Here is a 27,245-nt window from a genome sequence, read left to right on the forward strand (position 1 = left end):
CTTTCCTTCAACTCATTTCTTGCTACTATCTCCTCAGGGTTCTTCTTTCTTCTCTTTTTAATCTTTTACAATAGGACCTATTTAAATAGGTCCTATTATAAAAGATTAAAAAGAGAAGAAAGAAGAGCCCTGAGAAGATAGGGATCAGTTTGTGATCCCGTCACTTGGGATGCTGAATGTCAGTATACAGACATTGGCATCCCGGGCACTAGAATGCCGGTAGGGGGACCAGTGCAATGAAGTCCCTTGCCGGATTGGTGGCAATCTTTGCTCACCACAGATTCAATTCTTCCTCTATGGGTGTTCTGGACACCCATAGAGGGGGAATCGCCTACCTATTCTGGCAGCGGTATAGTACCCCTGTCAGGATCCCGACGTCCGTATTGAGACAGCCGGGATCCCGACGAGCGGTATGTTAACTGCATACCTAGGGCAGCCCTTCTGTTTCTCATTGCAGAAGTAGTCTCCATAGCTTTCTATAGGAACTGTAAATATTCCAAAAACTTAGCTTTTAGGAGCTTGACAGTGTTAACTAGCACAGTCTTTATTTGGAATTAACCATTGTAGACTATAATCTACAATAGTGTCAGATGTTAGTGTACCCAGGGATTACAGGGCTGCAGCCCCCGCCAGTAAAAATCCAATGAGACCCTAGTAATTGCAGTGGCTTTTCACTGGAAGCACTATCTGCTAATCACATGCTAGACAGGCAGTCTGGGGTGCGATTGGCAGGTAGTGTTTCTAATGGCAAGCCACTCCCATGCTTTTATGCCAGCTGTAATATGCTTGCAGGGGTTGCAGCTGCACAGGAGAAGGGGGTGCACATGCGCAAGTATACCTTCAAGCCATTATGTGCTTCTAGGCGCTACAACCATTGCAGTCCCTTGAAACCAGGGGCTTGTGCGCATGCTGGAGTCTCATTTTCTTTCTTTCCCTTACACTTCACTGATGTGCTGCTTCTTATGCAAATGAGAAAATCCTTTTTTTTTTTTCTTCTCCTTCTACACTCACGGTGCTGCTCAGGCAGGCAGCATAGAGGCAGCCCCCCCTTGAGACCACATATAGGAGTCACCACTGGGTCACAGTATCTACTTTTCTTGTTTAAAGGAATCCCCAGGATCCCTTGCCAGAACTCTACACTTTGAGATGCCACCAATGCCTGTCCTAAGATGGTTATCTGGCCACTATTTTTAAGAATGCTCTTTATGGATGCACATTTTTGAAAACCTGCTAATTTGACCAATTATGTAAAAAATGCAAGGAATGTTTGTGACCCTTTTATTCCTGCTGACATATTTTGCTCTTGCTCTTTAAACTAATCAAGTATATTTTTTTAATGTTATATGAATTTAGAACAATTTAAATTAAATGAACTCAAGCCTCAACAACTTTTCATGAAGTCTAATGATAATTCAGCAGCTTGATTTGTAACATGCAAAATACTTTATATGATGATGATTCTGCATAAGAACAATACTTTGTTTATCAACAGGTTTGTTTTAATCTCTCTTGCAGCAAAATTTAATTGTGCGCCAAGAAACGTAACTTTCTCTTCTTCAAATAAGAAAAATAAGCTGAGCTGGTTGCCACCCGAAACATCAGAAGATATACGTTACATTGTGGAATACTGCGAGTGAGTTACAACTTATTCACTTAATTATGGGGGTCATTCAGAGTTGATCGCTTGCTAGCAGTTTTTAGCAGCCGTGCAAACGCTATGCCGCCGCCCACCGGGAGTGTATTTTAGCTTAGCAGAAGTGCGAACGGTTGTATCGCACAGCGGCCACAATTTTTTTTTGTGTAGTTTCAGAGTAGCTCAAAACCTACTCAGCGCTTGCGATCACTTCAGCCTGTTCAGTTCCGGATTTGACGTCACAAACCCGCCCAGCGTTTGCCCAGCCACGCCTGCATTTTTCCTGGCACGCCTGCGTTTTCCGCACACTCCCTGAAAACGGTCAGTTGCCATCGCTAGACCCTGTGCAAAACTACATCGGTCATTGTGCCCGTACGTCGTGCGTGCGCATTGTGCCGCATGCGCAGAACTGCCGTTTTTTAGCCTGGTCACTGCGCTGCGAACAATTGCAGCTAGCGATCAACTCGGAATGACCCCCCATGTGTCTCCAGCTCGTGCAGTGTGCGATTGCATTCTCAGGAAAGGTATCACTTATTTGAGACTATAGTTGTCATATGGGTCTTATAAACAGTGGGTTTGGATCATAGGTTTGACAGTCATTAGGTCGACCACTATTGGTCAACACCTGAAATAGGTCGACACGGTCAATAGGTCGACATGAGGGTTTTTTAAAAATGTGTTGTCGTTTTCTTCGTAAAGTGACCGGGGACCCCAATTAGTGCACCGTGTCCCCTCGCATGGCTCGCTTCGCTCGTAATGCTTCGGGCAGGTTACTATACCCAATCGTAGTCCACGTGGATCATAAAGTATGAAAAAGTTCAAAAAAATGAAGAAAATTTTGAAAAACGCATGTCGACCTAGTGACCATGTCGACCTAATGCATTTCAACCAATAGTGGTCGACCTAATGAGTGTCGACCTAAGTGCAGTCGACCTAAAGACTGGATCCCATAAACAGTATTCCCACTATTCATTAACTTTACATAAAACTTACTGCAGTCCGAAGATCTCGAACAGCCTACATTTAATTCTTGGCTAAGCTCTAGTATGGTTAACTTAATAATCTATAATGCATTGAACCCAGAAATCTGTGATCTGATATATTTTAAAACAAAAGCTTGGGGCAGAAAACAGCTTTTGTGTTTAACACTTTGCTGCTTACTCACTAATCAGACTATTAAAGCCCAAGGGGTTCACATTCTGTTACACACATATGGTGTATTTGCTTCCATGTTTTGTTTTGATTTGTTTTCCTTCTGTAATAATATTAATACAACTATAAAGCAGACACACTTTTTTCTTTCTGTAATGGTGCAATCGTTTTCTTTTTTATTCTGTTATACTTTGAAAAAAAAAATGTTGCCACACATTGACATTTTATTGTGTTTCCTGTATTCACAGATGTTCTTCTGGTAGTTTACATTGCAAGACAAAATTAGAATGCACAAATATCACTGAGACCCTGTGTGATTTAACCAATGAAACTAGTAATTCTGCAAAAACCTTTTATGGTAGGGTCAATGTAACTAGCCAAGTCTGTTCCCCACGATCAAAACAAAAGCAGCTAGTTAATAGACTTGGAGGATGTAAGTATACATTTTTTTCAATTTAATTTATATAACCGTCTAAGAAAACCACTATTTGGTAAACAAGTTTTTTTCTGCACCATTGTGGTAAATGGGAAAATGGGGACCTCTGGATATTAATGGTCTACTTTATGGTCAATTTCAATGTAGGTCGTTAAATAAATGATTTCTACATATACTGTACATCTGAGGTTCTCAAACGTGGTCCTTCAAGGCACCCCAACAGTCCAGGTTTTAGATATATCTATGGCTCAGCACAGATGGTTAAATCAAATTGACTGAGGTGCTAATTAAGTCACCTGTGGCCAAGCATGGATACATTTAAAACCTGGACCATTGGGGTGTCTTGAGGACTGGTTTTGAGAACCTCTGGTATACATCCTAAAGACTTACATTTCTTTGCAGCATAGTAAAATGAAAATATATTTGCATGATAATACTCTATCAGTATATGTATGTATTTTTATTTATTTAGTGTTTCTGGTACAGGTTTCATTCATTTGAGATAGCAAAAGTTCCCTACGCCTGATAATCTTCAACAAACCTGGCTCCTGCTCTTTCTCCATTTGATTCCTCTACTTTTCTCTGACGTCCTAGTGGATGCTGGGAACTCCGTAAGGACCATGGGGAATAGACGGCTCCGCAGGAGACTGGGCACATCTAAAGAAAGATTTAGGACTATCTGGTGTGCACTGGCTCCTCCCCCCATGACCCTCCTCCAAGCCTCAGTTAGATTTCTGTGCCCGGCCGAGCTGGATGCACACTAGGGGCTCTCCTGAGCTCCTAGAAAGAAAGTATAGTTTAGGTTTTTTATTTTACAGTGAGACCTGCTGGCAACAGGCTCACTGCACCGAGGGACTAAGGGGAGAAGAAGCAAACCTACCTAAGTGGTGGTAGCTTGGGCTTCTTAGGCTACTGGACACCATTAGCTCCAGAGGGATCGAACACAGGACCCGACCTCGTCGTCCATTCCCGGAGCCGCGCCGCCGTCCCCCTTACAGAGCCAGAAGCAAGAAGGTCCGGAAAATCGGCGGCTGAAGACTTCTGTCTTCTCCAAGGTAGCGCACAGCACTGCAGCTGTGCGCCATTGCTCCTCATGCACACCACACACTGCGGTCACTGATGGGTGCAGGGCGCTGGGGGGGGGGGGGCGCCCTGAGCAGCAATAAATAGCACCTTGGCTGGCAAACTGACACCATATATAGCCCCAGGGGCTATATAGGTGTATATTAACCCCTGCCAGAATGATTAAAATAGCGAGAGAAAGCCCGCCGAAAAAGGGGCGGAGCCATCTCCCTCAGCACACTGGCGCCATTTTCCCTCACAGCTCAGCTGGAAGGATCGCTCCCTGGCTCTCCCCTGCAGTCCTGCACTACAGAAAGGGTTAAAAAGAGAGGGGGGCACAAAAATTAGGCGCAGTATATTATAATAATGCAGCTATAAGGGAAAACACTCTCTATAGGTAATATCCCTGTGATATATAGCGCTCTGGTGTGTGCTGGCATACTCTCCCTCTGTCTCCCCAAAGGGCTTTGTGGGGTCCTGTCCTCTGTCAGAGCATTCCCTGTGTGTGTGCTGTGTGTCGGTACTGCTGTGTCGACATGTATGATGAGGAAAATGATGTGGAGGCGGAGCAAATGCCTGTGAATGTGATGTCACCCCCTGCGGGGTCGACACCTGTGTGGATGGACTTATGGAAGGTGTCAACTCCTTACACAAAAGGTTTGACGACATAGGACAGCCGGCTACTCAGCTTGTGCCTGTTCCAGCGTCTCAAATGTCATCAGGGGCTTTAAAACGCCCGCTACCTCAGGTGACAGACACAGATGTCGACACGGATACCGACTCCAGTGTCGGCGACGATGAGACTAGTGTACCCTCCAATAGGTCCACCCGTTACATGATTGAGGCAATGAAAAATGTATTACACATTTCTGATAATACCCCAGGTACCACAAAAAAGGGTATTATGTTTGGTGAGAAAAAACTACCTGTAGTTTTTCCTGCATCTGAGAAATTAATATGAGGTGTGTGAGGAAGCGTGGACTTCCCCCGATAAGAAATGGATAATTTCTAAGCAGCGTACCCTTTTCCGCCAGAGGATAGGTCACGTTGGGAAATACCCCCTAGGGTAGATAAAGCGCTGACACGCTTATTAAAAAAGGTGGCACTACCGTCTCCGGATACGGCCGCCCTAAAGGAACCTGCTGATAGAAAGCAGGAAACTACCCTTAAAGCTATATACACACACACGGGCACTATATTGAGACCAGCTATTGCCTCGGCATGGAGGTGCAGTGCGGCAGCTGCGTGGTCAGATTCCCTGTCGGATAATACTATGGATAGGGACAATATTTTGCTGACAATAGAGCATATAAAAGACGCTGTCTTATACATGCGTGATGCACAGAGGGATATTTGCCGGCTGGCATCACAAATAAGCGCTATGTAAAAGCGATGCCGATTCAAAACGGCACATGGAAGTTTTGCCCTATAAGGGGGTGGAACTGTTTGGGGATGGTCTTTCAGACCTCGTTTCCACAGCTACTGCTGGGAAATCAAACTGGTTGCCACAAGCTACCCCACAGCAAAAGAAAGCACTGTATTATCAGGTACAGTCCTTTCGGCCCCAGAAAAGCAAGAGGGCTGGAGGCTCATCTTTTCTGCCAAGAGGAAAAGGTAGAGGGAAAAAGCTGCAGCACACAGCTAGTTCCCAAGAGCAGAAGTCCTCCCCTGCGTCCGGTAAGTCCACAGCATGACGCTGGGACTGCTCAGGCGGACCCGGGTACGGTGGGGGCCCGTCTCAAAAATTTCAGCGCACAGTGGGCTCTCTCACAGGCGGATCCCGGGGTTCTTCAAACAGTATCTCAGGGGTACAGGCTGGAATACGAGACGTCTCCCCCCCCGCCGTTTCCTAAAATCTGCCTTACCGGCAACTCCCTCTGCCAGGGAGGCAGTGTGGTGGTTATCTAAAAACTGTATTCACTGCAAGTGATTGTCAAGGTACCCCTCCTTCAACAAGGAAAGGGTTACTATTCCACAATGTTTGTGGTACCGAAACCGGAAGGTTCGGTGAGACCCATATTAAATTTAAAATCCTTGAACACATATATCAAAAGATTCAAGTTCAAGATGGAATCGCTCAGGGCGGTTATTGCGAACCTGGACGAGGGGGATTACAGGGTCTCTCTGGACATCAAGGATGCTTACCTGCATGTCCCCATTTACCCTCCTCACCAGGAGTACCTCAGGTTTGTGGTACAGGACTGTCACTATCAGTTCCAGACGCTGCCGTTTGGGTTATCCACGGCACCGAGGGTCTTTACCAAGGTAATGGCCGACATGATGATACTCCTTCGCAAGAAGGGAGTTTTTAATTATCCCGTACTTGGACGATCTCCTGATAAAGGCGAGGTCCAAGGAACAGTTGGTAGTGGGGGTAGCACTTTCTCGGGAAGTGCTGCAACAGCACGGCTGGATTCTCAATATTCCAAAGTCACAGCTGGTCCCGACGACACGTCTTCTGTTCCTGGGAATGATTCTGGACACAGACCAGAAAAAAGTGTTTCTTCCAGTGGAAAAAGCCGAGGAGTTGTCATCTCTAGTCAGAGACCTCCTAAAACCGGGACAGGTGTCGGTACATCAATGCACACGAGTCCTGGGAAAAATGGTAGCTTCGTACGAAGCAATTCCATTCGGAAGGTTCCACGCAAGGACTTTCCAGTGGGACCTGTTGGACAAATGGTCCGGGTCCCATCTCCAGATGCAACAGCGGATAACCCTGTCGGCAGGGACCAGGGTGTCGCTGCTGTGGTGGCTGCAGAGGGCTCATCTACTAGAGGGCCGCAGATTCGGAATACAGGACTGGGTCCTGGTGACCACGGATGCCAGCCTTCGGGGCTGGGGTGCAGTCACACAGGGAAGAAATTTCCAAGGACTGTGGTCAAATCAGGAGATTTCGCTTCACATAAATATTCTGGAGCTAAGGGCCATTTACAATGCCCTAAGCCAAGCAAGGCCCCTGCTTCAGAACCAGCCGGTACTGATCCAATCAGACAACATCACGGCGGTCGCCCATGTAAACAGACAGGGCGACACAAGAAACAGGAGGGCATTGGCAGAAGCCACAAGGATTCTCCGATGGGCGGAAAATCATGTGTTAGCACTGACAGCAGTGTTCATTCCGGGAGTGGACAACTGGGAAGCAGACTTCCTCAGCAGGCACGACCTCCACCCTGGAGAATGGGGACTTCATCCAGTAGTCTTCCAAATGCTGGTAAACCGTTGGGAAAGACCACAGGTGGACATGATGGCGTCCCGCCTCAACAAAAAGCTAAAAAGATATTGCGCCAGGTCAAGGGACCCTCAGGCGATCGCTGTGGACGCTCTAGTAACACCGTGGGTGTACCAGTCGGTTTATGTGTTTCCTCCTCTGCCTCTCATTCCCAAGGTACTGAGAATAATACGAAGGCGAGGAGTGAAAACTATACTCGTGGTTCCGGATTGGCCAAGAAGAGCTTGGTACCCGGAACTTCAAGAGATGCTTTCAGAGGACCCTTGGCCTCTGCCGCTCAGACAGGACCTGCTGCAGCAGGGGCCCTGTCTGTTCCAAGACTTACCGCGGCTACGTTTGACGGCATGGCGGTTGAACACCGGATCCTGAAGGAAAAGGGCATTCCGGAGGAAGTCATCCCTACCCTGATCAAAGCCAGGAAGGATGTCACCGCAAAACATTATCACCGCATTTGGCAAAAATATGTTGCTTGGTGTGAGGCCAGGAAGGCCCCAACGGAGGAATTTCAACTGGGTCGATTCCTGCATTTCCTGCAAGCAGGGGTGACGTTGGGCCTCAAATTGGGGTCCATTAAGGTCCAGATTTCGGCCCTGTCGATTTTCTTCCAGAAAGAACTGGCTGCACTGCCTGAAGTTCAGACTTTTGTCAAAGGAGTTCTGCATATTCAGCCTCCTTTTGTGCCCCCAGTGGCACCTTGGGATCTCAATGTGGTTTTGGAGTTCCTGAAATCACATTGGTTTGAACCACTTAAGACTGTGGATTTGAAATATCTCACGTGGAAAGTGGTCATGCTGTTGGCCCTGGCTTCGGCCAGGCGTGTGTCAGAATTGGCGGCTTTGTCCTATAAAAGCCCTTATCTGATTTTCCATATGGATAGGGCAGAGTTGAGGACTCGTCCTCAGTTTCTCCCGAAGGTGGTATCAGCGTTTCACTTGAACCAGCCTATTGTGGTGCCTGCGGCTACTAGGGACTTGGAGGATTCCAAGTTACTGGACGTAGTCAGGGCCCTGAAAATGTATGTTTCCAGGACGGCTGGAGTCAGGAAAACTGACTCGCTGTTTATCCTGTATGCACCCAACAAACTGGGTGCTCCTGCTTCTAAGCAGACTATCGCGCGCTGGATTTGTAGCACTATTCAGCTGGCGCATTCTGCGGTGGGACTACCGCAGCCTAAATCTGTAAAAGCCCATTCCACAAGGAAGGTGGGCTCATCTTGGGCGGCTGCCCGAGGGGTCTCGGCTTTACAACTTTGCCGAGCTGCTACTTGGTCAGGGGCAAACACGTTTGCAAAATTCTATAAATTTGATACCCTGGCTGAGGAGGACCTGGAGTTCTCTCATTCGGTGCTGCAGAGTCATCCGCACTCTCCCGCCCATTTGGGAGCTTTGGTATAATCCCCATGGTCCTTACGGAGTTCCCAGCATCCACTAGGACGTCAGAGAAAATAAGAATTTACTCACCGGTAATTCTATTTCTCGTAGTCCGTAGTGGATGCTGGGCGCCCATCCCAAGTGCGGATTGTCTGCAATACTTGTATGTAGTTATTGCCTAACTAAAGGTTATTGTTGAGCCATCTGTTGAGAGGCTCAGTTATATTTCATACTGTTAACTGGGTGTAGTATCACGAGTTATACGGTGTGATTGGTGTGGCTGGTATGAGTCTTACCCGGGATTCAAAATCCTTCCTTATTGTGTCAGCTCTTCCGGGCACAGTATCCTAACTGAGGTCTGGAGGAGGGTCATAGTGGGAGGAGCCAGTGCACACCAGATAGTCCTAAATCTTTCTTTAGATGTGCCCAGTCTCCTGCGGAGCCGTCTATTCCCCATGGTCCTTACGGAGTTCCCAGCATCCACTACGGACTACGAGAAAATAAGATTTTACTCACCGGTAAATCTATTTCTAGTAGTCCGTAGTGGATGCTGCGAACTCCGTAAGGACCATGGGGAATAGACGGGCTCCGCAGGAGACTGGGCACTCTAAAAGAAAGATTAGGTACTATCTGGTGTACACTGGCTCCTCCCACTATGACCCTCCTCCAGACCTCAGTTAAGATACTGTGCCCGGAAGAGCTGACACAATAAGGAAGGATTTTGAATCCCGGGTAGAATTTAGCAAACGTGTTTGCCCCTGACCAAGTTGCAGCTCGGCAAAATTGTAAAGCCGAGACCCCTCGGGCAGCCGCCCAAGATGAGCCCACTTTCCCCGTGGAATGGGCTTTTACTGATTTAGGATGCTGCAATCCAGCCGCAGAATGCTCCAGCTGAATTGTGCTACAAATTCAGCGAGCAAGAGTCTGCTTAGAAGCAGGAGCACCTATTTTGTTGGGTGCCTACAGGATAAAAAGCGAGTCAGTTTTCCTGACTCCAGCCGTCCTGGAAATATAAATTTTTAAGGCCCTGACTACGTCCAGTAACTTGGAATCTTCCAAGTCCCTAGTAGCCGCAGGCACTACAATAGGTTGGTTCAAGTGAAAAGCTGATACCACCTTAGGGAGAAACTGGGGACGAGTCCTCAATTCTGCCCTATCCATATGGAAAATCAGATAAGGGCTTTTACATGACAAAGCCGCCAATTCTGACACACGCCTGGCCGAAGCCAAGGCCAATAACATGACCACTTTCCACGTGAGATATTTCAAATCCACAGTTTTAAGTGGCTCAAACCAATGTGATTTTAAGAAACTCAACACCACGTTGAGATCCCAAGGTGCCACAGGAGGCACAAAAGGGGGCTGAATATGTAGCACTCCCTTTACAAATGTCTGAACTCCAGGCAGTGAAGCCAGTTCTTTCTGGAAGAAAATCGACAGAGCCGAAATCTGGACCTTAATGGAACCCAATTTTAGGCCCATAGTCACCCCTGACTGTAGGAAGTGCAGAAAACGACCCAGCTGAAATTCCTCTGTTGGGGCCTTCCTGGCCTCACACCACGCAACATATTTTCGCCAAATACGGTGATAATGGTTTGCGGTTACTTCTTTCCTGGCTTTTATCAGCGTAGGAATTACTTCTTCCGGAATGCCCTTTTCCTTTAGGATCCGGAATTCAACCGCCATGCCGTCAAACGCAGCCACGGTAAGTCTTGGAACAGACAGGGCCCCTGCTGTAGCAGATCCTGTCTGAGCGGTAGAGGCCATTGGTCCTCTGATATCATTTCTTGAAGTTCTGGGTACCAAGCTCTTCTTGGCCCATCCGGAACCACGAGTATCGTTCTTACTCCTCGTTTTCTTATTATTCTCAGTACCTTTGGTATGAGAGGCAGAGGAGGGAATACATAAACCGACTGGTACACCCACGGTGTCACTAGAGCGTCCACAGCTATTGCCTGAGGGTCCCTTGACCTGGCGCAATATCTAGTTTTTTGTTTAGGCGGGACGCCATCATGTCCACCTGTGGCCTTTCCCAACGGTTTACCAACAGTTGGAAGACTTCTGGATGAAGTACCCACTCTCCCGGGTGTAGGTCATGTCTGCTGAGGAAGTCTGCTTCCCAGTTGTCCACTCCCGGAATGAACACTGCTGACAGTGCTAAGACGTGATTTTCCGCCCGTCGGAGAATCCTTGTGGCTTCTGCCATCGCCATCCTGCTTCTTGTGCCGTCCTGTCGGTTTACATGGGCGACTGCCGTGATGTTGTCTGATTGAATCAGTACCGGCTGGTTTTGAAGCAGAGGCCTTGCCAGACTTAGGGCATTGTAAATGGCTCTCAGTTCCAGAATATTTATGTGTAGGGACGACTCCTGACTTGACCAAAGTCCTTGGAAATTTCTTCCCTGTGTGACTGCCCCCCAGCCTCGAAGGCTGGCATCCGTGGTTACCAGGACCCAGTCCTGTATGCCGAATCTGCGGCCCTCTTGAAGATGAGCACTCTGCAGCCACCACAGTAGAGATACCCTGGTCCTTGGAGACATGGTTATCAGCCGATGCATCTGAAGATGCGATCCCAACCACTTGTCCAAGAGGTCCCACTGAAAGGTTCTTGCATGGAACCTGCCGAATGGAATTTTGCTTCGTAAGAAGCTACCATTTTTCCCAGGACTCCTGTGCAGTGATGCACCGATACCTGTTTTGGTTTCAGGAGGTCTCTGACTAGAGATGACAGCTCCATGGCTTTCTCCTGCGGGAGAAACACTTTTTTCTGTTCTGTGTCCAGAACCATCCCCATGAACAGTAGGCGTGTGGTATGAACCAGCTGTGACTTTGGAATGTATAGAATCCATCCGTGCTGTTGTAGCACTTCCCGAGATAGTGCTACTCCGACCAACAACTGCTCCTTGGACCTCACCTTTATAAGGAGATCGTCCAAGTACGGGATAATTAAAACTCCCTTTTTTCGAAGGAGGAATCATTTCTGCCATTACCTTGGTAAAGACCCTCGGTGCCGTGGACAGTCCAAACGGCAGTGTTTGGAATTGGTAATGGCAATCCTGTACCACAAATCTGAGGTACTCCTGGTGAGGATGGTAAATGGGGACATGTAGGTAAGCATCCTTGATGTCCAGGGATACCATGTAATCCCCCTCCTCCAGGCTTGCAATAACCGCCCTGAGCGATTCCATCTTGAACTTGAATTTTTTTATGTATGTGTTCAAGGATTTCAAATTTAAAATGGGTCTCACCGAACCGTCCGGTTTCGGTACCACAAACATTGTGGAATAGTAACCCCGTCCTTGTTGAAGTAGGGGCACCTTGACTATCACCTGCTGGGAATACAGCTTGTGAATTGCCTCTAGCACAGCCTCCCTGCCTGAGGGAGTTGTCGGCAAGGCAGATTTGAGGAAACGGCGGGGGGGAGACGCCTCGAATTCCAGCTTGTACCCCTGAGATACTACTTGAAGGATCCAGGGATCCACCTGTGAGCGAGCCCACTGATCGCTGACATTTTTGAGGCGGCCCCCCACCGTACCTGGCTACGCCTGTGGAGCCCCCGCGTCATGCGGTGGACTCAGAGGAAGCGGGGGAAGAATTTTGATTCTGGGAACTGGCTGACTGGTGCAGCTTTTTCCCTCTTCCCTCGTCTCTGTGCAGAAAGGAAGCGCCTTTGACCCACTTGCTTTTCTGAAGCCGAAAGGACTGTACCTGATAATACAGTGCTTTCTTAAGCTGTGAGGAAACCTGAGGTAAAAAATTTTCTTCCCAGCTGTTGCTGTGGATACGAGGTCCCAGAGACCATCCCCAAACAATTCCTCACCCTTATAAGGCTCTATGTTCCTTTTAAAGTCAGCATCACCTGTCCAGTGTCGGGTCTCTAATACCCTCCTGACAGAATGGACATTGCATTAATTCTGGATGCCAGCCGGCAAAATATCCCTCTGTGCATCCCTCATATATAAGACGACGTCTTATGTTCGCAAAATAGTATCCCTGTTTGACAGGGTTACAGACCACGCTGCAGCAGCACTATCTGCAGGTCTCAGTCTAGTACCTGAGTGTGTAAATACAGACTTAAGGATAGCCTCCTGCTTTTTATCAGCAGGTACCTTCAAAGTGGCCGTATCCTAAGACGGCAGTGCCACCTTTTTTGACAAACGTGTGAGCGCCTTATCCACCCTAGGGGATATCTCCCAGCGTAACTTATCCTCTGGCGGGAAAGGGTACGCCATCAGTAACTTTTTAGAAATTACCAGTTTCTTATCGGGGGAACCCACGCTTTTTCACACTTCATTCACTCATTTGATGGGGGAACAAAACACTGCCTGCTTTTTCTCCCCAAACATAAAACCCTTTTTTAGTGGTACTTGGGTTAATGTCAGAAATGTGTAACACATTTTTTATTGCCGGGATCATGTAACGGATGTTCCTAGTGGATTGTGTATATGTCTCAACCTCGTCGACACTGGAGTCAGACTCCGTGTCGACATCTGTGTCTGCCATCTGAGGGAGCGGGCGTTTTTGAGCCCCTGATGGCCTTTGAGACGCCTGGGCAGGCGCGGGCTGAGAAGCCGGCTGTCCCATAGCTGTTACGTCATCCAGCCTTTTATGTAAGGAGTTGACACTGTCGGTTTATACCTTCCACCTACCCATCCACTCTGGTGTCTGCCCCACAGGGGGCGACATCACATTTATCGGCATCTGCTCTGCCATCACATAAGCCTCCTCATCAAACATGTCGACACAGCCGTACCGACACACCGCACACACACACAGGGAATGCTCTGACTGAGGACAGGACCCCACACAGCCCTTTGGGGAGACAGAGAGAGAGTATGCCAGCACACACCAGAGCGCTATATAATTTTGGGATTAACACTATATTGAGTGAATTTTTCCCAATAGCTGCTTGTATATACAATATTGCGCCTAAATTTTGTGCCCCCCCTCTCTTTTTAACCCTTTGAGCCTGAAAACTACAGGGGAGAGCCTAGGGAGCTGTCTTCCAGCTACACTGTGAAGAGAAAATGGCGCCAGTGTGCTGAGGGAGAAGCCCCGCCCCTTTTTCAACTGACTTTCTCCCGCTTTTTCTGGAATACTGGCAGGGGTAATTTTACATCTATATAGCCTCTAGGACTATATATGATGTAGATTTGCCAGCCAAGGTGTCATATATTGCCCTCAGGGCGCCCCCCCCCAGCGCCCTGCACCCTCAGTGACCGGAGTGTGAAGTGTGCATGAGGAGCAATGGCGCACAGCTGCAGTGCTGTGCGCTACCTTGGTGAAGACCGAAGTCTTCTGCCGCCGATTTTCCGGACCTCTTCTTGCTTCTTGCTCTGTAAGGGGGACGGCGGCGCGGCTCCGGGAACGAACACCAAGGGCAGTTCCATGCGGTCGATCCCTCTGGAGCTAATGGTGTCCAGTAGCCTAAGAAGCCCAAGCTAGCTGCAAGCAGGTAGGTTCGCCTCTTCTCCCCTTAGTCCCTCGATGCAGTGAGCCTGTTGCCAGCAGGTCTCACTGTAAAATAAAAAACCTAAAATAAACTTTCTTTCTAGGAGCTCAGGAGAGCCCCTAGTGTGCATCCAGCTCGGCCGGGCACAGAAATCTAACTGAGGTCTGGAGGAGGGTCATAGTGGGAGGAGCCAGTGCACACCAGATAGTACCTAATCTTTCTTTTAGAGTGCCCAGTCTCCTGCGGAGCCCGTGTATTCCCCATGGTCCTTACGGAGTTCCCAGCATCCACTAGGACGTCAGAGAAATAGAATTACCGGTGAGTAAATTCTTATTTTCTGTGCATCAATTCCAAACTCAGCCAGTGGGTATCTTACCTAGAGTATGAATTAACCCAAAGGATGAAGCTCTGTAAACCATTTTATACATTAAAGAACAAGCCAGAGGAATGTCAGTGTGCATATTTGGCTTGCCACTGCTTATTAGAATGGTCTTTATGGAAAGAGCTAGAGCCTGTTCTATTGTAAGATCTTTTTTTAATTAAGGGTTTGCACAGGAAATGAGGTGCAGAAGGGAAAGAGGGGGTGAAACATAACAGTGTAAGCCAAATGGTAAAGGGAGGGGGAGGTGGCATCACAGTAACAAGCAAATAAATAAAATAAATACAGTTTATAAGAAACCTCAGCAAGACATAGGGCCTGAATCATACCTGATCATAGCAGCAAATTTGTAAGCAGATGGGCAAAACCATGTGCACTGCAGGGAGGTAGGTGAGGAGGGGGGGGGGGGGGGGTGCGGGGGGGCACAGATATAACATGTGCAGAGAGAGTTAGATTTGGGTGGGTAATTTTGTTTTTGTGCAGTGTAAATACTGGCAGCTTTGTTTTTACACTGCAAATTAGATTTCAGATTGAACACACCCCACCCAAATACTAATGGTGTGTACACAGGAGCGGTTCTTGGTGCGGGCAAGCAGTGCCTTTGCCCGGGGCGCTGCGGCCTGGGGGCGCGGCCGCAGTCACCCCGGAGGCACCGCCGCCTGCCCGCACTCCGCTCCCCGCTCCACGGCTGCAGCAGACGCTGTGGGCTGTGTGTGGGCGTCCGCTGCAGCCGGCTCCAGGCACAGACACTAGAGGTCGTTATTGACCTCTAGTGTCTGTGCGGCGCTATGGGAGAGACGTCATTGACGTCTCTCCCATAGAGAGGAGCGGGCGGCCAGACTGACGGAGCAGCAGAAGCAGCAGCAGAAGAAGCAGGAGCGGGGCAGTGGTAAGTATTGTTTTTAATATTTTGTGTGTGTGTGTGTGTGTGTTTGTAAGCGGGGGGGCACAGCGACAGGGGGCAAATAAAGAGGGGGCACAACAACTGGGGGCAAATAAAGAGGAGGCACAAATACTGGGGGTACATAAAGAGGGGGCACAACTACAGGGGGCAAATAAAGAGGGGGCACAACAACTGGGGGCAAATAAAGAGGAGGCACAAATACTGGGGGCACATAAAGAGGGGGCACAACTACTGGGGGCAAAATAAAGAGGAGGCGCAAATAAAGAGGGGGCACAACTACTGGGGGCAAATAAAGAGGAGGCACAAATACTGGGAGCAAATAAAGAGGGGGCACAACTACTGGGGGCATATCTACAGGGGCAAATCAACTGGGGGGCACAGCTACTGTGAGCATAACTGGCCACGCCCCTCCCCTATGAAGCCACGCCCCCGCACACTGTTTTGCCACGGGATGGGGGGGCGCCAGTGGTAACTCTCGCACTGGGCGCCACAAGGGGTAGAACCGGCCCTGTGTGTACACACGGTGAGATCCTTGCTATGCCCGATTTTCACTTTGCGATTTCCCCTGAACTCCCTGGAGCCCAGCACCACCGATTTTGACTAGGATATGGACTAAGGGGGTAATTCCAAGTTGATCGCAGCAGGAAATTATTTAGCAGTTGGGCAAAACCATGTGCACTGCAGGGGGAGCAGATATAACATGTGCAGAGAGAGATAGATTTGGGTGTGGCGAGTTCAATCTGCAATCTAAATTGCAGTGTAAAAATAAAGCAGCCAGTATTTACCCTGCACAGAAACAAAATAACCCACCCAAATCTAACTCTCTCTGCAAATGTTATATCTGCCCCCCCCCCCCCCCCCCCCTTGCAGTGGACATGGTTTTGCCCAACTGCTAAAAAAAATTCCTGCTGCGATCAACTTGAAATTACCCCCTAAGGGCCTAATTCTGAGTTGATTGCAGCAGCAAATTTGTTAGCAGTTGGGCAAAACCATGTTTACTGCAGGGGGGACAGATATATCATGTGCAGAGAGAGTTAGATTTGGGTGGGGTGTATTCAAACTGAAATCTAAATTGCAGTGTAAAAATAAAGCAGTCAGTATTTACCCTGCACAGAAATGAAATAACCCACCCAAATCTAACTCTCTCTGCAAATGTTATATCTGTCCCCCCTGCAGTAAACATGGTTTTGCCCAATTGCTAACAAACTTGCTGCTGCGATCAACTCACAATTATGTGTGCTTACGATTTTGGCTTATGTGAGACTTAATTAGATGAACTAGATAGTACACCGATCTAGCAAGGATTGACTTGCCTGCACAGTCTATCTTTTCTTGCGATACCGACCTGGCGGGATCGCGCACCGGGATCGAATCAGGATCGCAAATGGCATAACACCTTGTGATTTGCACTAACTTTTCTTGCGATTTTGACTATATAGTCAAAATCGAAAGAAAAAATCTCATCGTGTGTACACACCATAACTCTCTCTGCACATGTTATATCTGGACATGATTTTGCCCAACTGCTAACAAATTTGCTGCTACGATCAGGTCTGAATTAGGTCCATAGTTTCCAAATTTCTTTTCAAATCTATTGCTCAGTTCGATGAGAATACAGTGCCTGTCAGTAAATACATAATAAGCAAAAAAAATGTTACATGGTGATTATTCTGCACAAGAAATCAAATTTGGGTCTCAACAGATTTGTTTCAATGTCTCTTGCAGCAAAATGTGCTCCAAGAAATGTAATGTTTACTTCTAAGAATCTGAAAACTAATCTTACCTGGCTGCCACCAATAAAATCTGAAGGAATACGCTATACTGTGGAATACCTCGAGTAAGTTATAACTTCCTCATTGTATTATGATGTGTATATGGCTCACTCTGTTTAAGTAGTGAATGACTATAAGATTCTGCGTAAATAATTTTACTTAATTTGTATATATTTTTTGGGGGGTGGAGGATGGGGGAAGGGGGGGGGGGTATATCTTTTTTTCTTGTTTTGTTACTGTTTACCTGAAATAGATATTGGCCCTCATTCCGAGTTGATCGGTCGCAAGGCGAATTTAGCAGAGTTACACACGCTAAGCCGCCGCCTACTGGGAGTGTATCTTAGCATCTTAAAATTGCGACCGATGTATTCGCAATATTGCGATCACAAACTACTTAGCAGTTTTAGAGTAGCTCCACACTTACTCTGCCTGTGCGATCAGTTCAGTGCTTGTCGTTCCTGGTTTGACGTCACAAACACACCCAGCGTTCGCCCAACCACTCCCCCGTTTCTCCGGCCACTCCTGCGTTTTTTCCGGAAACGGTAGCGTTTTCAGCCACACGCCCATAAAACGCCGTGTTTCCGCCCAGTAACACCCATTTCCTGTCAATCACATTACGATCGCCGGAGCGATGAAAAAGCCGTGAGTAAAAATACTTTCTTCATAGCAAAGATACTTGGCGCAGTGCGAATATTGCGCATGCGCACTAAGCGGAATTTCACTGCGATGCGATGAAAAATACCGAGCGAACGACTCGGAATGAGGGCCATAGAGTTTTAACTATGCAGCTGGTGTGTTGAATTATCAAAATGTAATGCAGTTGACAGAGGCCCTCATTCCGAGTCGTTCGCTCGGTAATTTTCATCGCATCGCAGTGAAATTCCGCTTAGTACGCATGCGCAATATTCGCACTGCGACTGCGCCAAGTAATTTTACAATGAAGATAGAAAAAGCCGTGAGTAAAAATACTATCTTCATTGTAAAATTACTTGGCGCAGTCGCAGTGCGAATATTGCGCATGCGTACTAAGCGGAATTTCACTGCGATGCGATGAAAATTACCGAGCGAACGACTCGGAATGAGGGCCTCTGTCAACTGCATTACATTTTGATAATTCAACACACCAGCTGCATAGTTAAAACTCTATGGCCCTCATTCCGAGTCGTTCGCTCGGTATTTTTCATCGCATCGCAGTGAAATTCCACTTAGTACGCATGCGCAATATTCGCACTGCGACTGCGCCAAGTAATTTTACAATGAAGATAGTATTTTTACTCACGGCTTTTTCTTCGCTCCGGCGATCGTAATGTGATTGACAGGAAATGGGTGTTACTGGGCGGAAACAGGCCGTTTTATGGGCGTGTGGGAAAAAACGCTACCGTTTCCGGAAAAAACGCAGGAGTGGCCGGAGAAACGGGGGAGTGTCTGGGCGAACGCTGGGTGTGTTTGTGACGTCAAACCAGGAACGACAAGCACTGAACTGATCGCAGATGCCGAGTAAGTCTGAAGCTACTCTGAAACTGCTAAGTAGTTTGTAATCGCAATATTGCGAATACATCGTTCGCAATTTTAAGAAGCTAAGATTCACTCCCAGTAGGCGGCGGCTTAGCGTGTGTAACTCTGCTAAAATCGCCTTGCGAGCGATCAACTCGGAATGAGGGCCAGAGGTCATATTTATAATACATCAAGTCTGCTTGCAATTAACAACACAATCAGGGGTGCAGCTACATGTGACTAATGGGGCCCCAAAGCAAATTTCTGTTCACCAGCCCCCCCCCCCCCCCCCCCAAAAAAAACCCCAAAATAAATAAAAACTTGCTGCATGGTACAAACAAAGGGTACTGCAACCCTATTCACCTGCCTGCTGCCCCCACCCCACCACCACCACCGGACTCTGGGGTAAATGTATTAACTTTCCTGCAACGCTCTTTAAGTGTCTGGTCCCGCTTCTCGTCTTGATCGCATAGAAGCGGGCCAGAGCTTCGGCGCAATGTATTATCTGTATATTTTCCGATATGTGTATGCGCTTACCCGCATCATCATTTTTGGCTGTATCGGCGGGCACTCACCGCCTGTGCCCCTTGGTTTTTCCTCTAACAGCAGTGTGCTGCTGCTGCAGGTACATCTATTGCAGTGTCAGTGGGGGACATTTACTAAGCAGTGATAAGAGTGGAGAAGTGAGCCAGTGGAGAAGTTGCCCCATCAACCAATCAGCAGCTCTGTATCATTTTATAGTATGCAAATTATAGATGTTACTTCAGTTCTGATTGGTTGCCTTGGGCAACTTCTCCACTGGCTCACTTCTCCGCTCTTATCACTACTTAGTAAATGTCCCCCATCGTCCTATCCGGCAGGTTCCGTGTCTCTCCATGCTCACTAACGCTGGGAGGAGCCAGGCTAAGCAATACCACGGCTCCTCCCAGCATCAGTGAGAACGGGGAGACAGCCATCCATAACACTGACAGCAGATGTGCCTGCTGCAGGAGCAGCACACTGCTGATTAAGGAAAAGCCACGGGGCACAGGCCTCTGGTAAAGTGAAGTTAGCTAGCAGGCAGCATACTCAGGTGCAGGGGGAGGGCCGGGCCCTGGAGGTGGCCAGGGCCCCATAGCAACCGCACTCCCTGCACCTATGATACATACGCCTATAAACACAATATACCTGTCTCAGTTCTCTAAAGCATTGGCTCAATGTCAATCATGTCCGCTTTCTCTCACACACTTACAACAGTAAAAGTGAGGATTTATATATTTATTAGGTGTGGGCAGAGGCAACCTACCCGGGTGGTCTTCAGTATGCCGAATGTCGGGATCCCGGCGCACAGTATACCGGCGCCGGAATCCCGACACCCGGCATACCAACAGCTATTCTCCCTCGTGGGGCAAGGGGCTCCTTTGCGCTCGCCCCGCTGTCGGTATGCCGGCGGTCGGGCTCCCGGTGCCGGTATGCTGGTCGCCGGGAGCCCGAGCGTCGGCATACCATACTACACCCAACCTACCCTAGTGATATATTTCTAATGTCTAAAAAGGTATGTGGGTGTGGAGTGTGGCCACGTGTGGAACAGTGTGCAGTGTTTTAATGGCTAAAAAGGCAGGAAGCAGCGGAGGCAAGGACATAGGAGCCAATGGGGGTCATTCCAACCCGTTCGCTCGCTGCGATTTAACGCAGCAGAGCGAACGGGTCCCTGCTGAGCATGCGCCGGCACCGTATTGCACCTGCGCATGCCGGACGGCCGAAGGCCGTAGCAGGACAGCGTTCGCCTCTGCCTGATTGACAGACAGAGGCGATCGATGGGCGGGAGGGGGCGAAACAGCGGCGTTTGGCCACCGTTTTGTAGGCGCGGTCAGGCCAACACAGGCGTGGCCGGACCGAACGGGGGGCGGGCCGCAGCAGCTGGGTGACATCATACGCATCCGCTGCGGGCCGGGGAGCGAGGAGTAGCTCCCGGCCAGCTCGCTAAAGCTGCGCTGGCCGGGAGCTATTCCTGAAGTGCAAAGGCATCGCCGCTGTGCGATGCCTTTGCACTTCTGCGGGGGATGCCGGCACTGACATGCGGGGCGGGCTAGCCCTGCGCAGGGCGTCCCCCCCGCATGTTAGGGGACATGATCGTAACTGTGCTAAATTTAGCACAGCTACGATCAACTCGGAATGACCCCCAATGTACGAAGCTTTGGACAGTGATAAAGTGGAGAGCGATAAAGTACCAGCCAATCAGCTCTTGTCATTTTTCAAACACAGCTGGTAACATGGTAGTTAGGAGTTGGTTGATTGACTGGTACTTTATCTCTCTCCACTTTTATCACTCTCCACGGCTTAGTACATATTTTGAACATAAGATTTAATCTCTAAAATCTCTGATTTGCCTTATGTTTCACAATATTCCTCAACAGATTATTATAAGAAACTGGTAATAAATAATATGTACTAAGCCTTGGAGAGAGATAAAGTACCAACCAACCAGCTCCTGTCATTTTTCAAACTCATCCTGTAACAAGGTAGTTAGGAGCTGATTGGCTGGTATGTTATCTCCGTCCACTTTATCTCTCTCCAATAGACCCCAATGTTTCAGATTTTTCATAGCTGTTACATACTGTGCATGCGTCAAAATGTGTTTTGGAGCTGGCAGGTAGTGAAACAATTTGTGCATTTAAAATATTCCATGGTGTCTGCCTCAGGCATGTTGTCATGTAGTTCATAAATGTTTATGTTTAAATGTTTACTGACCAGAAGCCTGTTTTTCTTCTTCCTGTTGTTAGAAGTTATCCCCACAGCTTTTAGAAAATTATAATATTTCCAAAGTCATACATCTCAACTTTTAAAGCCACAAAAGTGCATTCGGCCCATGACTGCAGCACACAGGAGGAGAAACGGGTGGTCTTCAGTATGCCGAATGACGGGATCCCGGCGCACAGTATACCGGCGTCGGGATCCCGACACCCGGCATACTGACATCTATTCTCCCTCGTGGGGGTCCACGACTCCCCTGGAGGGAGAATAAAATAGCGTGGCGCGCGTAGCGCGCCACCGTGCCCGCAGCGAGCCCTCAAGGGGCTACTTTGCGCTCGCCACACTGTCGGTATGCCGGCGGTCGGGCTCCCGGCGCCGGTATGCTGGTCGCCGGGAGCCCGGCCGCCGGCATACCATACTACACCTGGAGAAACACCAGATTGGTGTTTAGATAAAAAAAAAATTGTTACGTACACGATGGAGACATTTGCATCTACAGTGTGCGGCAATGCAAGACCTCCCAACCCCCTGTAAATTGGGAACCAGCTCTTCTAAATTGTGAATGTCCCAAACAAAGTTTGATGGTTGGGAGGTGTGACGGGGATGTGACATTTACACGCAGACAGCAGTACTAGAATTGTACTAGAATTTTTTCCCATTTGACCTAAGAGCAATATCGCTGCTAGTATGTGTCCTGTGTCTGACCCTATCTGTACACAGACCTGGGAGCAGGGAAATTGAGTATGTTGGAGTCAGAAAATGAGATAAGAATCTCTTATCCAGACCCCAGCAATAAACTGGAGGAGGGAAAACATTAATTCTTCAACAACCAGACCAGGTCAGTAAGGTAATGAGAGTTTCACCTCCAGGGAGTTGTGGGATGGTGTGGACATCTGGGCTAACTCCCCCTCCCCTATCAATTGCAAGAAAGCTAAGTTAAGGGAATGTATGATCCCTTAAGTGTCCAGCATTGAGCTAGTTAAGAAACACAAAGGTGGGAGGGGGATTGCAGCTGTGAAGGTATAATTACACTTGTCTCTCAATGATATGAGTGCCTTTTCTTGGAGATTCAGCCACGTGCTGGGGGATGCTACTTATATGCTCAATTGTGAAGTCCCCACACATCGGAATCACCTAGGCTCTTTAAGTGTTAGGTTTCTAACTATTTCCTATGTATTATTTTTGAGCTTTATGTACTGTTTCTGTCCATATTTGTAATCTTATATTTTTTAAATCATACCATGGATTATATTGTTCGAATTAAAAAATAATTCTAGCATATTCTCTGTGTCTGTGAAGTCAAAGCTACGTACCTAAGTGAAAGTGAGTGTGCAATTAATAATTCTGGATACAGATACCTGCAAAGGACGGTCTGGTGTCCATGGGGGTAATTCTGAGTTGATCGCAGCAGGATTTTTGATAGCAATTGGGCAAAACCATGTGCACTGCAGGGGAGGCAGATATAACATGTGCAGAGAGAGTTAGATTTGGGTGGGTTATTTTATTTCTGTGCAGGGTAAATACTGTCTGCTTTATTTCTACACTGCAAATTAGATTGCAGATTGAACACACCCCACCCAAATCTAACTCTCTGCACATGTTATATCTGCCTCCCCTGCAGTGCACATGGTTTTGCCCAGTTGCTATCAAAAATCCTGCTGCGATCAACTTGGAATATACTGATGTTTTGGGTTCCTTTGCTGGTGGCAGTTACCAGCTTTTTATTAACCATACAAGCTGAGCTAACCACAAGTCAGTGGTGGTGATTCTTAGACTGAGGTATCTGGAGAATCGTCCAGCCAGTATTAACAGAAGGTATGACCAAGATATTGCCTGCAGCAACATTAAGATTCTGCAGATGCATAAACTGGGAAATTAGTGCAAGCACTCGTTTGCATTTACAGTAAGTGTTAATTAAACTAGAACTTTTAATAGTTTTTATCTTAACAGTTGGTAACGTCACGTGTATATTTTAGGGACATGCAAAAAACATATATAGTAATAACAAATACCCAAGCAGGTCAAAGAGTGAAGCAAATACAGTTGTATTGTCTGCAGTAGGGTCCTGGAAAAATATTTTATTGTGCTTTTAATCACCAATCAATTGCAATAGCAAGTATTGTGATATCTCAATAAAAAAGAAAGCCATACACGATAAAATTAGGTCAGAAAAGTCAGTCAGGTTTATGTATGCCAGACCGTTGAGACGCCACAGTGCCTGGGTACTGGGGTGTCTGGCTAAATCCGGGACGCATGGCCAAGCCAACCTCTGGAAAAACACAATGTAAAACATGATGCACCACAAAACAGAGCTGTATGCTGCTCTCATCAGCTGGCCTAGGCCCCCACCGGGTCCCTCTGACAAGTTTAAAGAGGTACTCGGACTGCTCGGTCTATAAAGGACATGCAAAGAACTCAGTGATTTCCTGTGTACAGATAGTTCATATAAATGGATGAAGTTTGTAAGGATTCAGTACGAAATGCTAGCGACTGGTAGCCCGGCGATCAGAAGACTGATGCATAACATTTTCTAAGGAACAAAAAAGAGCAAATAACTATGCACCTGGACATGTTGCAGTGCAAGGGTGCAAATACATTTATTTATATATTCAATCATTAATTTATCAAACTATTGCATGCTTACAGTCCACAATACCACAAATATTTTAGCAGCATTGCACACGCTAGGCCGCCGCCCTCTGGGAGTGTAGCTTAGCTTAGCAGAATAGTGAACGAAAGATTAGCAGAATTGCTACTAAATATTTTCTTGCAGTTTCTGAGTAGCTCCAGACCTACTCCTAGATTGCGATCAGCTCGGTCTGTTTAGTTCCTGGTTTGACGTCACAAACACGCCCCGCGTTCGGCCAGCCACTCCCCCGTTTCTCCAGACACTCCCGCGTTTTTCCATTACACGCCTGCGTTTTTTAGCACACTCCCGGAAAACGCTCAGTTACCACCCAGAAACGCCCCTTTCCTGTCAATCACTCACCGATCAGCCGTACGACTGAAAAGCGCCGCACGAACAACAGCAAAACTGCTAAGTTTTTAGTTAAATAACTAAGCGCATGCACGCTGCGTACCATGCGCATGTGCATTTAGCAACAAATTGCAGCATAGCGAAAATCGGCAACGAGTGAACAACTTGGAATCACCACCAATGTGCTCCACTTTGCCAAGGTGCATGAGCCAAGTGGTTCTTATCTGCCGTCTTATTCTATGTTTCTATGCACAGTTACTAGCTCTTGCACTGCTTTACTCCACTTCAGAATCAGGTCCAATATATGATAACATTTTCTAAGTGATAATTTATAGGCACAAAACAATATTACAAAATAATGTGTACATTTTATCTATGTCATAGTTAGGGGGCTATGCAAATGTATCTGTTAGTATTGATAGCACCTCTACACATCCAAAAATTGCCATCTTTTCAAATCGGCACTTTTTTTGTTTGTTTGTTGTTGTTTTTTAAACCTAACCTTAAACATAACTCTCCCCCTAGAGCAGGCCTGGCCAACCTGTGGCTCTCCAGCTGTTGTAAAACTACAAGTCCCATCATGCTTTGCCACAGTTTTGCTATTAGGGAATGCTAAAACTGTGGCAGGGCATGCTGGGATATGTAGTTTCACAACATCTGGAGAGCCACAGGTTGGCCAGGCCTGCCCTAGAGCTTAATCCTAAACCTCCACCTGGTGCCTATCCCTAGCCATCTCCTTCTGCAGCCTAACCCTAACCATCCCCCCAAATACTTAACCCTAGCTCTCCTCAAAGTACCTAACCTTAACCCTAAAAATCACAAAATAAGTGTTGCCCTTTTATACTTTCAGAATTTGCATGGCGACCCTATGAACCTGTTGAGTTTTTGACCCTGTCAACCTAAGTCTACGTCGACTATTTAACTGTCAACCTTTTGACGCTGTCGACCTTTTGACCCTGTAAACCTATTCAGTGTAGACATTCAAGTTTCGACCTATTGAGTACCTATTTCCTTTCTATCGTCCATCTGATTACCGCTTAACACATTACCTCTGGCTTGTTCCAAGAAGTGAAGTTGATAGTCTGATTGGGTATTCACTTGTTAGGATTTACCATAAAACAGTACATATGTATGTACTGTAGTTATAAAACGTAGATGTCGGGTACATAACAAAGAAATGCAACAGTAACATTCATGTGGAGATTGATATACAGTACGCCAAATATTCTTATGCATTTTTAAAAATGTAATATCTGTACATCTGCTAATACAAAAGACACAAACATGTAAGCCTCTGGTGTGTGCCAAAATATGGATCTGTACAAGTTGTCGATATTTGGCCACCCAATGTCATCAAAAAAAGATTTTGCCATATCAAAATGCAATACATATAAATATTTCTATGTATACTGCATACCCTCCAACATTGTACCCTCGAAAACTGGTATAAATTAGGAAAAGAGGCGGGGCCATGGGTAAGGGGGTGTAGCCAGTTTGCGGACGCTTGCATCAGCAGGATGCCACACCACATATGTGTCTCACAAGAGTGGGATATGCCTTTGTGGCACACACTTGGATCCTGTATAGCAGACTACTCATTGCCAATAGCCTATTGCTACTTCCTACTGTATCAGTGGACTTCCTCCATTGATTTTCTGATTTATCAAGTACCAGTTCCAGATTTATACCTACAGCTTCCTCACCTTGGGGGTAATTCCAAGTTGATCGCAGCAGGATTTTTTTTAGCAGTTGGGCAAAACCATGTGCACTGCAGGGGAGGCAGATATAACATGTGCAGAGAGAGTTAGATTTGGGTGGGGTGTGTTCAATCTGCAATCTAAATTGCAGTGTAAAAATAAAGCAGCCAGTATTTACCCTGCACAGAAATAAAATAACCCACCCAAATCTAACTCTCTCTGCACATGTTATATCTGCCTCCCCTGCAGTGCACATGGTTTTGCCCAACTGCTAAAAAAAAACCTGCTGCAATCAACTTGGAATTACCCTCCTTGAGTCTGTATTTAGGGCCTAATTCAGACCTGATTGCTAGGCTGCATTTTTGTACAGCAGGCGATCAGGTCTAAACTGCGCATGCGTATGCACCGCAATACGCAGGTGCGTCACACGGGTACAAAGCGGATCGCCACTCATCGATGGGTTTGTGTGACGGGCGTTCGCAAGGAGATTGACAGGAAGAAGGCATTTGTGGGTGTCAACTGACCATTTTCTGGGAGTGTTTGGAAAAACGCAGGCGTGTCCAAGCGTTTGCAGGGCGTGTGACGTCAATTCCGGTCCTGAACAGGCTGAAGTGATCGCAGCGGCTGAGTAAGTCCTGGGCTACTCAGAAAATCTGTTTGTACAGCTCTGCTACGCATGCATTCGCACACTTGCACATCTAAAATACACTCCCCTATGGGTGGCGACCAGTGGTGCAAGTGGGCGGGTATGGGTGGGTACGGCGTACCCGTAAGAATTTAGCCGTGGGTACGCCGTACCCACACCGACGGGCCGCCGCTCCTCTTCCCTCCCTCCCTCGCGGTGCGAGCTCTGATTGGCTCACGGATCGGCGCTGAATTAAACTGTGAGACACCCGCCGGAGACTGAGGGGAAGGAGAGGCGCAGGCTGCGCTCTCCTCCCCTCACACAGACAGAC

General features: G+C 47.4%; 1 protein-coding gene across 1 annotated transcript in view; it reads left to right on the forward strand.

The window, feature by feature from the left end:
- Positions 1 to 27,245, forward strand: part of LOC134909954 (interleukin-20 receptor subunit alpha-like) — a 100,651-nt gene that overhangs the window by 32,122 nt on the left and 41,284 nt on the right. The window contains exons 3-5 of the mRNA XM_063917411.1: positions 1,516 to 1,633; positions 3,034 to 3,218; positions 17,342 to 17,453. Coding sequence (XP_063773481.1) covers positions 1,516 to 1,633; positions 3,034 to 3,218; positions 17,342 to 17,453 — 415 coding nt within the window. The remainder of the gene's footprint in view (positions 1 to 1,515; positions 1,634 to 3,033; positions 3,219 to 17,341; positions 17,454 to 27,245) is intronic.

The sequence above is a fragment of the Pseudophryne corroboree genome, chromosome 4, assembly GCF_028390025.1.
Source record: "Pseudophryne corroboree isolate aPseCor3 chromosome 4, aPseCor3.hap2, whole genome shotgun sequence".
Lineage (NCBI taxonomy): Eukaryota > Metazoa > Chordata > Amphibia > Anura > Myobatrachidae > Pseudophryne > Pseudophryne corroboree.